Source organism: Pelobates fuscus, chromosome 4 (assembly GCF_036172605.1).
Source record: "Pelobates fuscus isolate aPelFus1 chromosome 4, aPelFus1.pri, whole genome shotgun sequence".
NCBI lineage: Eukaryota > Metazoa > Chordata > Amphibia > Anura > Pelobatidae > Pelobates > Pelobates fuscus.
The window spans coordinates 314,646,138-314,657,965 of record NC_086320.1 but is presented as its reverse complement, the minus strand read 5'-3'; the positions used below and the strand labels follow the sequence as shown (position 1 = coordinate 314,657,965).

The 11,828-nt window shown below is 46.2% G+C and overlaps 1 protein-coding gene across 1 annotated transcript in view; it reads right to left on the bottom strand.

The window, feature by feature from the left end:
* Positions 1-6,664: 6,664 nt before the first annotated feature.
* Positions 6,665-11,828, bottom strand: part of DAZL (deleted in azoospermia like) — a 34,639-nt gene continuing 29,475 nt past the window's right edge. The window contains exons 9-12 of the mRNA XM_063452317.1: positions 11,160-11,234; positions 9,876-9,980; positions 6,938-7,024; positions 6,665-6,710 (exon numbers count right to left, since the gene is read on the bottom strand). Of these exons, the coding sequence (XP_063308387.1) occupies positions 6,693-6,710; positions 6,938-7,024; positions 9,876-9,980; positions 11,160-11,234 (285 nt within the window). The 3' untranslated portion in view covers positions 6,665-6,692. The remainder of the gene's footprint in view (positions 6,711-6,937; positions 7,025-9,875; positions 9,981-11,159; positions 11,235-11,828) is intronic.

Sequence of the window (11,828 nt, the reverse complement as noted above, 5' to 3'; positions counted from 1 at the left end):
ATAACTTCTGCCATGGTTACGAAGAAACCGTTATGGCAATAGACAGCATAAAGTGTTCTGACAATCTTAATTAGACACAGTTTTGAAAACAGTCTTTCTTCTAAATGGCGTTCTTTTATCCTGCATGGTAGCGGAAGAGAAAAACAGAGGTAAAGATCAATTTAGATTGTGTCCAAGGAGATTAACTTGTGTTTCTCAGCTTAGTAAACATTATTTACAATCAGGCAATCCTACACCCATTCTTACTATTCTTTGACTGGTGTCAAACATTTTAAAATGTCTTAATGAATTTTTTTTTTTTTTACATAATTAGTTCTTGTGGGCTAACCTAATGTGCTACTAAAATGCAAAATCAAAATTTCCCAAAATTGCAGTGTTTTGTTTACGTTTTTAACTTAAATGCAATTCTGATGAGCATTAGTAAATCCCCTCTATATGCAAACATTCCAAAGACCATATTTGAAAGGATCAAAATGCATTTCCGTGCACAGGTATTTAGACATTGGACAGCACCAAGTTGCATCTCAAGAGACGCTACATTTGTGGGAGGTTTGAGTATTTCAGTTAATCCGCTGTTTTGCAGTAAACTTGAGAAAAAGAAAGAAAAAAAACTGGCTTAAAAACACCAAAAGCCATGACATTTATCCAGAAAAAAAACCACTCCATTTACCAGAGCACAGGTTCCAAACTCAGTCAAGGCACACCAACAGTCCTGGATGAAAGAATTTGCCAAGTTGGAATCCTTCCACAGTGATGGAATAGTGGAGGTGGTGAAGTAACTGGCGCACATCTGCAGATTGGACAGATGACCAAATAGCTACATGGCTAATCTGGTTTGGAATTAAAGTCTGCTAAATTGAGATAATTCATTTCACAACTTTTCCTTGGTATCAGATATTATTTATAGTGGACGAACTTTAAAAAAAAAAAAAAAAGAAAAAAAAAAGTGTATGCAATGAATGGTGAGGAATGAAGACAACCAAAAAGGTAGTGTAAACATCTTCTGAAAACAATTAGATGATTACATCTGAAATTAATTTCCAGTCAATGACAGAATTCACTACATTCCCAGAGTAGAGTGCTACAGGGATCAGGCTTAAACAAGGGCAGTATCCACACTGAAGCTAATCCCTTGAGTAGAGGGAAAGGTAAAACTAGATTTTATCATTGGATCATTTAATAAAAGTGGTTGAGATGTATTATGAACCACCATAAAATTTTTTTAAAAATTAACCAAAAATTCTGCTAATCTTTGCAAATAAGTATCCTGACAAGCAAAGATGATAAATCAAGCCTGTTATCTGCCATTAAACTACAGCACAATAGAAACATACAAGCAGCTCGGTATCAAAATGCATAGCAAGCTGCAAACTGGAAGGAGGCGGGGGCATAGGAGACACACGAAGGGAGAGGGACACGAAGGGAGAGGGAGGAAGGGAATAGGAGACACACGAAGGGAGAGGGAGGAAGGGAATAGGAGACACACGAAGGGAGAGGGAGGAAGGGAATAGGAGACACACGAAGGGAGAGGGAGGAAGGGAATAGGAGACACACAAAGGGAGAGGGAGGAAGGGAATAGGAGACACACGAAGGGAGAGGGAGGAAGGGAATAGGAGACACACGAAGGGAGAGGGAGGAAGGGAATAGGAGACACACGAAGGGAGAGGGAGGAAGGGAATAGGAGACACACAGAGTGAGGGGGGGAATAGGAGACACACAGAGTGAGGGGGGGAATAGGAGACACACAGAGTGAGGGGGGGAATAGGAGACACACAGAGTGAGGGGGGGAATAGGAGACACACAGAGTGAGGGGGGGAATAGGAGACACACAGAGTGAGGGGGGGAATAGGAGACACACAGAGTGAGGGGGGGAATAGGAGACACACAGAGTGAGGGGGGGAATAGGAGACACACAGAGTGAGGGGGGGAATAGGAGACACACAGAGTGAGGGGGGGAATAGGAGACACACAGAGTGAGGGGGGGAATAGGAGACACACAGAGTGAGGGGGGGGAATAGGAGACACACAGAGTGAGGGGGGGAATAGGAGACACACAGAGTGAGGGGGGGAATAGGAGACACACAGAGTGAGGGGGGGAATAGGAGACACACAGAGTGAGGGGGGGAATAGGAGACACACAGAGTGAGGGGGGGAATAGGAGACACACAGAGTGAGGGGGGGAATAGGAGACACAGTGAGGGGGGAATAGAAGACACAGTGAGGGGGGAATAGGAGACACAGTGAGGGGGGAATAGGAGACACAGTGAGGGGGGAATAGGAGACACAGTGAGGGGGGAATAGGAGACACAGTGAGGGGGGAATAGGAGACACAGTGAGGGGGGAATAGGAGACACACAGAGTGAGGGGGGAATAGGAGACACACAGAGTGAGGGGGGAATAGGAGACACACAGAGTGAGGGGGGAATAGGAGACACACAGAGTGAGGGGGGGGAATAGGAGACACACAGAGTGAGGGGGGGGAATAGGAGACACACAGATGGGGGGGGGAATAGGAGACACACAGACGGGGGGGGGGGGAATAGGAGACACACAGACGGGGGGGGGAATAGGAGACACACAGACGGGGGGGGGAATAGGAGACACACAGAGGGAGGGGGGAATAGGAGACACACAGAGTGAGGGGGGGAATAGGAGACACACAGAGTGAGGGGGGGAATAGGAGACACACAGAGTGAGGGGGGGAATAGGAGACACACAGAGTGAGGGGGGGAATAGGAGACACAGTGAGGGGGGAATAGGAGACACACAGAGGGAGGGGGGAATAGGAGACACACAGAGGGAGGGGGGAATAGGAGACACACAGAGGGAGGGGGGAATAGGAGACACACAGAGGGAGGGGGGAATAGGAGACACACAGAGGGGGGGGGAATAGGAGACACAGAGTGAGGGGGGGAATAGGAGACACACAGAGTGAGGGGGGGAATAGGAGACACACAGAGTGAGGGGGGGAATAGGAGACACACAGAGTGAGGGGGGGAATAGGAGACACACAGAGTGAGGGGGGGAATAGGAGACACACAGAGTGAGGGGGGGAATAGGAGACACACAGAGTGAGGGGGGGAATAGGAGACACACAGAGTGAGGGGGGGAATAGGAGACACACAGAGTGAGGGGGGGAATAGGAGACACACAGAGTGAGGGGGGGAATAGGAGACACACAGAGTGAGGGGGGAATAGGAGACACACAGAGTGAGGGGGGGAATAGGAGACACACAGAGTGAGGGGGGGAATAGGAGACACACAGAGTGAGGGGGGGAATAGGAGACACACAGAGTGAGGGGGGGAATAGGAGACACACAGAGTGAGGGGGGGAATAGGAGACACACAGAGTGAGGGGGGAATAGGAGACACAGTGAGGGGGGAATAGGAGACACAGTGAGGGGGGAATAGGAGACACAGTGAGGGGGGAATAGGAGACACAGTGAGGGGGGAATAGGAGACACAGTGAGGGGGGAATAGGAGACACAGTGAGGGGGGAATAGGAGACACAGTGAGGGGGGAATAGGAGACACAGTGAGGGGGGAATAGGAGACACAGTGAGGGGGGAATAGGAGACACAGTGAGGGGGGAATAGGAGACACAGTGAGGGGGGAATAGGAGACACAGTGAGGGGGGAATAGGAGACACAGTGAGGGGGGAATAGGAGACACAGTGAGGGGGGAATAGGAGACACAGTGAGGGGGGAATAGGAGACACAGTGAGGGGGGAATAGGAGACACAGTGAGGGGGGAATAGGAGACACAGTGAGGGGGGAATAGGAGACACAGTGAGGGGGGAATAGGAGACACAGTGAGGGGGGAATAGGAGACACAGTGAGGGGGGAATAGGAGACACAGTGAGGGGGGAATAGGAGACACAGTGAGGGGGGAATAGGAGACACAGAGTGAGGGGGGGGAATAGGAGACACAGAGTGAGGGGGGGGAATAGGAGACACACAGAGGGAGGGGGGAATAGGAGACACACAGAGGGAGGGGGGAATAGGAGACACACAGAGGGAGGGGGGAATAGGAGACACACAGAGTGAGGGGGGGAATAGGAGACACACAGAGTGAGGGGGGGAATAGGAGACACACAGAGTGAGGGGGGGAATAGGAGACACACAGAGTGAGGGGGGGAATAGGAGACACACAGAGTGAGGGGGGGAATAGGAGACACACAGAGTGAGGGGGGGAATAGGAGACACACAGAGTGAGGGGGGGAATAGGAGACACACAGAGTGAGGGGGGGAATAGGAGACACACAGAGTGAGGGGGGGAATAGGAGACACAGTGAGGGGGGAATAGAAGACACAGTGAGGGGGGAATAGGAGACACAGTGAGGGGGGAATAGGAGACACAGTGAGGGGGGAATAGGAGACCCACAGAGTGAGGGGGGAATAGGAGACACACAGAGTGAGGGGGGAATAGGAGACACACAGAGTGAGGGGGGAATAGGAGACACACAGAGTGAGGGGGGGAATAGGAGACACACAGGGGGGGGGGATAGGAGACACACAGATGGGGGGGGGGAATAGGAGACACACAGACGGGGGGGGGGGAATAGGAGACACACAGACGGGGGGGGAATAGGAGACACACAGAGGGAGGGGGGAATAGGAGACACACAGAGGGAGGGGGGAATAGGAGACACACAGAGGGAGGGGGGAATAGGAGACACACAGAGGGAGGGGGGAATAGGAGACACACAGAGGGAGGGGGGAATAGGAGACACACAGAGGGGGGGGGGATAGGAGACACACAGAGTGAGGGGGGGAATAGGAGACACACAGAGTGAGGGGGGGAATAGGAGACACACAGAGTGAGGGGGGGAATAGGAGACACACAGAGTGAGGGGGGGAATAGGAGACACACAGAGTGAGGGGGGGAATAGGAGACACACAGAGTGAGGGGGGGAATAGGAGACACACAGAGTGAGGGGGGGAATAGGAGACACACAGAGTGAGGGGGGGAATAGGAGACACACAGAGTGAGGGGGGAATAGGAGACACACAGAGTGAGGGGGGGAATAGGAGACACAGTGAGGGGGGAATAGGAGACACACAGAGTGAGGGGGGGAATAGGAGACACACAGAGTGAGGGGGGAATAGGAGACACACAGAGTGAGGGGGGAATAGGAGACACACAGAGTGAGGGGGGAATAGGAGACACACAGAGTGAGGGGGGAATAGGAGACACACAGAGTGAGGGGGGAATAGGAGACACACAGAGTGAGGGGGGGAATAGGAGACACACAGGGGGGGGGGGATAGGAGACACACAGATGGGGGGGGAATAGGAGACACACAGACGGGGGGGGGGGAATAGGAGACACACAGACGGGGGGGGAATAGGAGACACACAGACGGGGGGGGAATAGGAGACACACAGAGGGAGGGGGGAATAGGAGACACACAGAGGGAGGGGGGAATAGGAGACACACAGAGGGAGGGGGGAATAGGAGACACACAGAGGGAGGGGGGAATAGGAGACACACAGAGGGGGGGGGGAATAGGAGACACACAGAGGGGGGGGGGGATAGGAGACACACAGAGTGAGGGGGGGAATAGGAGACACACAGAGTGAGGGGGGGAATAGGAGACACACAGAGTGAGGGGGGGAATAGGAGACACACAGAGTGAGGGGGGGAATAGGAGACACACAGAGTGAGGGGGGAATAGGAGACACACAGAGTGAGGGGGGGAATAGGAGACACACAGAGTGAGGGGGGGAATAGGAGACACAGTGAGGGGGGAATAGGAGACACAGTGAGGGGGGAATAGGAGACACAGTGAGGGGGGAATAGGAGACACACAGAGTGAGGGGGGGAATAGGAGACACACAGAGGGGGGGAATAGGAGACACACAGAGGGGGGGAATAGGAGACACACAGATGGGGGGGGGAATAGGAGACACACAGACGGGGGGGGGAATAGGAGACACACAGAGGGAGGGGGGAATAGGAGACACACAGAGGGAGGGGGGAATAGGAGACACACAGAGGGAGGGGGGAATAGGAGACACACGGGGGGGGAATAGGAGACACACAGGGGGGGGGAATAGGAGACACACAGAGGGGGGGGAATAGGAGACACACAGAGGGAGGGGGAATAGGAGACACACAGAGGGAGGGGGAATAGGAGACACACAGAGGGAGGGGGAATAGGAGACACACAGAGGGAGGGGGAATAGGAGACACACAGAGGGAGGGGGAAATGGGATATGACACATTGTGGAACCCAGGGCAATTTCGCATCAGGGCCCGGTTTCTAGTTACGCCTCTGCCAGTAGAATATAGGACTTAAGCAGCAAAACCTTGTTACAGGATACCACAATATTGGACTCCTGCACTATATCCATTGCAGCATCTACTTATCATGCATATTACATCTATACAGTCAAGATATGGCATTTTTAATCTTTCATTCACCTTGAACTAAAATCTAAAAAAATTGAAGATTGAAACAAGACTGAGCTGGGAAACATTGTCTGTAGTGTTTAGTAGGTTATGCGGTGACTGAACGTAGGTTTTACACTGTACTACTTTGATGCAGTGCTGCAAGTGTGAGGTCCTTCGACGCTCTGCAGCAGTATAGCCAACATTGTGAGCTTAAACTCTTCTCTGAAATATGCTCTTTGATAGTCACATGCTTTTCATAGGCTGACTTTTTTTTAAGCCTACACAAATATCAGGCTGTTAATCATGCAGAAGTCTCTAAAAGTGAGAATGGATAGGGATTAAAAGTAAATTTAAGGTCGACCTAGTTAAACTAGAAGCATAGCTAACATGGAGGTTTTTCAGTTGAGCTAATTTGGCCTTTATTTCCAATGTAGTATTCTAAAATGAAGTGGACTTTTACTGCCATATATACAGTAATTTGATGTGCCAAGTTTACAAGAGGGTTTTTTTTTTTATACATAAAAAAAAAAAAGTATTTGTACCTCTGGAGATATAAATGTGCGCTGCAGACGGTTTTCTGGATTCAAGAGACATGATACGACTGTTTGTATACTGCGATCAACAGATTTCTGAAAACACAATAAGTAGTAGTAACTGTTGAGTTGGAGCGGGAGAAGACACATTAAAGGAACACTATAGTCACCTAAATTACTTTAGCTAAATAAAGCAGCTTTAGTGTATAGATCATTCCCCTGCAATTTCACTGCTCAAGTCACTGTCATATAGGAGTTAAATCACTTTGTATCTGTTTATGCAGCCCTAGCCACACCTCCCCTGGCTATGATTGACAGAGCCTGCATGAAAAACAAAACTGGTTTCACTTTCAAACAGATGTAATTAACCTTAAATAATTGTATCTCCATCTCTAAATTGAACTGTAATCACATACAGGAGGCTCTTGCAGGGTCTAGCAAGCTATTAACATAGCAGGGGATAAGAAAATCGTAATTAAACAGAACTTGCAATAAAGAAAGCCTAAATAGGGCTTTCTTTACAGGAAGTGTTTATGGAATGCTGTGCAAGTCACATGCAGGGAGGTGTGACAAGGGTTCATAAACAAAGGGATTTAACTCCTAAATGGCAGAGGATTGAGCAGTGAGGCTGCAGGGGCATGTTCTATACACCAAAACTGCTTCATTAAGCTAAAGTTGTTCAGGTGACTATAGTGTCCCTTTAAAGATAGAGAAAAGCCACCTAAGTCAATGAAAATAAATTACTTATGTGCAATTTTGCATGACACCATTGCCAAGCTTTCAGTACTTCTGGTACAAGATTTAAAAAGTGTAAAGTCCACTTTTAAATTATTCAATTTGGCAACTGTTGCACATGCATCATTGTCAATCCCCTTGAACCATGGGCTTGAGTATTAATAGAATTAGAGTGGGGATAGACATGTCATTTTGTATCCCTTAACATTACCTAACAATAGTGAGGTGGGCCAATAAACGATCTGTATGTAATAAATGTCACACTTTTATTCTGATTTTTTTTTTCTCGAACATCTTTCTTCAGCTCCAAAAGAAGGCCAAACAAAAATTTCAAAAAACAAGACCTGAGCTTAAAAAAAAACAAACCAAGATAAACTGAAAAGCAGACCTGAAAACAAAATTGCACTGAGCTCTCAGAATGAAAATGGATGTAGATTGCCATTTCAATGAAAAAAACAAAAAAAAAAAAACAAGGCTTCCCCACACTTTGAAATGTAAGCCAACCAAACAGGGCACAAGCATGTCTCGTCTCTCACGCCCCTAGGAATAGCCCTCAAAGCCTCAAGATTAATTTTACATAGGCAGTTTTCCTTTTTTATTCTTAGTAATTGCACCAGCTTGTTTTATTATTTGGCCTTTGTGGGGCTGAGGAAAAAAAATATTGAAAAGGGGCAGAAATACATCACTGTTTAGGAGATATACCCACAATAAATACATGCGTACATATTAAACTTAAAAACAGCTTGCAAAAGCTGCACACCTCTTGCCTGAAGCCTTTGCAAGCTCTCCCCTTCTAACCCTGCCCAGACTTTCTGCGGCTTTCCAATGCATCTCAATGAGAAGCCTTTACAGGGCAGTGGCTCTTTTTAAAGATTAGCTCTACAAACAGGAAGGACAATGACTAGTTCTATAATTAATGGGGGCAATAAGGTTAATTTATAAAAGTACCAAATTCAGTTAATATCTACACATTTTGCAAAATGAAAAACACTTCACATAAAGCATGTCAGCAAGCTAAAGTGCTTTAGGGGTCCGCATATACTACAGTCTCTTCCACTAACAGGTGGGTGCTGGGACAAACGTGGTTTGTCACACTGGTTTATTAGCAAGCACCCAGTTATTAACCAATTATTGAATTTAAGCATCCACCCAGAGCCACTGGTGCGGAGGATAGACCAGTATTAGATGAGGGTCATGTTGACCCAATGGTGTGGCAGCTGGCTAGTACATTTTGCAAAGAGCCCCAAAAAAGTGACATCTCCAGTTACGGGTTCAATGTCCGAGGTGCAATGAAAGGTAGGTTTACTTATCGGCAGCAGTCCCTCATTGCCATTTTGTTTATGGACACCATCTTTGGGTCCTGGCACCTTATCTGCCACAAGCAGAACACTGAGGTCTATGGACAATCCTGTGAGACAATGCTGGAGGCCCACAGTCACTTGTGACAGCTTCTGGGACAGGACAAAATATTAATGGCGGAGCTCCGTCTTTTATCAACCACAGGCTTCACCATAATAGGGCAAAGCAGTTCCTATTTTGTCTTATGGTATCTTTAGATTGCATTTAAATTTCAATAAAATCTCAGTTCAGCCAGGATCAGTATTTAATAAAGATTATCAGGGTTATTTTTAATGAAATACTGAGAACTGCTACGATTTATTCAGTGACTGCTAGCAGGCAAATAATTGAAATTCACAGATTTTAGACAATTGGCAGCTTTTGATGTGGCCGAAACCTGGACTAAATTCAGACTCATTTGTCACTTGTTTTGCAAATTTTGGACACTGTTTGGACACTTCATACTGTGAAGATCATTTTGCCCTGTTCAATAAAGGGCCATTCAGACGTCAGTGAACAGACCCAAGAGAAAGGCATCTTGCATCTGCAAGAATAAATGAATGGATAAGAATCCTCCAAGATTTCAAAGTGAAGTCTTCTATTAATGCATGCATTAAGGAAGCACAATATACAATGCAAGACCAGTTCTTACCCAGGAAAAAAAAAAAAATTCACTAGCTAGACCATGAGATCCCGCCAAACTAAGTAGCACTCCTTTACTATAGCCTTAACACAGAGTTTAGTCTTGCAACTATCCCTGCATAAGTCAAACGGAGGTCATCCAGTTCAGGCTTAATAGTTTACATCTGTGTAAAATTCTAGTCTAAAGGAATGTACATTTTACATAATTTGTAATCGTATCAAATTAACTCACCTTTTGAGGACTGGATGGGGAAGCGGATTGCTCATGCAAAGGGAATTCCTGCATTATCTCTATAGATGGATCGATTTCATTACAAGGGTAGTTCACAGTAAATGCCTGTATAAAAATAAGTAACTTAGTCTTTACAAAACATTTATTAATTAAATGTAATCACCCATTGATAATATTGATCAATTTATTTTATATTTATTTTATATACATTATTATATATGCACCGAGTGCCAGGACCCCTCAAGGCACTCATTACATGCAGAGCATCACTGCTATACTATCAGAGCTTCCAGAGCTCAAAATAGGTGCAGACGCACCAGGTACGTCCAAGGTCATTATGGACGGTTTTCTGCCAGACGTACCCGATACGTCCGCAGTCGGGAAGGGGTTAAAGAAATCAGGAAACATACTTGACACTGGCATTTGTGGTTCTTTTGCATATCATACAATCCATGACATTGACTGCACAAAATTTGCTATACTGGGGCATAACCAAAGTATTTATAGTTACAAATATTTAAAAAGCACTAAAGCAGTTATAACCCGAGTGTTCAATCTTTTGCAGAAATTAAGCAACTGCTGTAGAGGTCTCAAAAATCCATTTCCATACTTTCCTTGTTTTAGACTTTTCCTCCACAACCCTTTAAGTTTCCAATTATGTTCACTTGTACAACCCCTAATTCGTTTATCAGTCTCCAACTTTTATTTGCTTGACTTCTCCATACAATGGCCCTCTACATTTTTTCTGCACTTCTTTCCTGCAGCTTTGAGGTCTATGGAAGATCCTGCAAGATCCTCCATAGACACAGCTAATATGTCTACAGCAGTCAATAGCTGAAACATTGACACTTCTAGACGATGGTAGCTCTGTCACATATTTAGAAGTGTCAAGTTTAGGGAAATATATGGAGACAAAGTAGTCCCTATTTTGCATGGGGTGGTGGGGAGGGGGGCAAGTGTGACTGTGCTGCATTAAATTAGAGGGCTCCTTTGCATTTTATAACAAATAGAGGCTCATACCACCAATGTACTTTTGTTAGTACATGAATGCCAAAAAGGTTAACAGTGAAAATGTTGGTCCATTGAAAAGTGAGAGAAGTTAAAACAAAACAAATTCTAAATTACATTTTTGGCTGCAGATTTGCAAATTCTGATTAAAAAAGCCTTCAAGCAAACAGGTGATTGTTTAACACAGAATAAAGTGCTTTAGAAATTAAAGTGAATGCAAAGTCCCAGGGCCAGATGGTATTCACCCAAGTGTGACTAGTGTGGAAATATCCATACCGCTGGTTTTTGTTTTTCATAATTCTTTTCTTCCTGGAATTGTACCAGAGGATTGGCGTAAAGCAGATGTGGTGCCTATATTTAAAAATAATTCAAAAGCTCAACCTGGAAACTACAGACCTGTGAGCTTAACATTTGTGGTTAATGAAGGGCTGTAGAGGGATAATATTCAAGAATTTTAAACACAAATCAATCATTAGTAGGAATCAACTTGCGAGACAGTATGCCAAACTACCGTATATACTAGAGTATAAGCCAAGTTTTTTAGCACATTTTTTTGTGCTAAAAAACCCCAACTCGGCTTATACTCGAGTCAATAGTCTGTAGGGGCTGTAAGAGAGTTTACTTACCTCTCCTGCAGCTCCCGTCAGCTTCCTCCTCCTCTGCGCCGTCCGTTAAAGGACCACTCTAGGCACCCAGACCACTTCAGCTTAATGAGGTGGTCTGGGTGCCAGGTCCTTCTAGGGTTAACCCATTTTTTCATAAACATAGCAGTTTCAGAGAAACTGCTATGTTTATGAATGGGTTAAGCCTTCCCCCTATGTCCTCTAGTGGCTGTCTCATTGACAACCGCTAGAGGCGCTTGCGTGCTTCTCACTGTGATAGCACGCCAGCGTCCATAGGAAAGCATTATGAATGCTTTCCTATGTGACCGGCTGAATGCGCGCG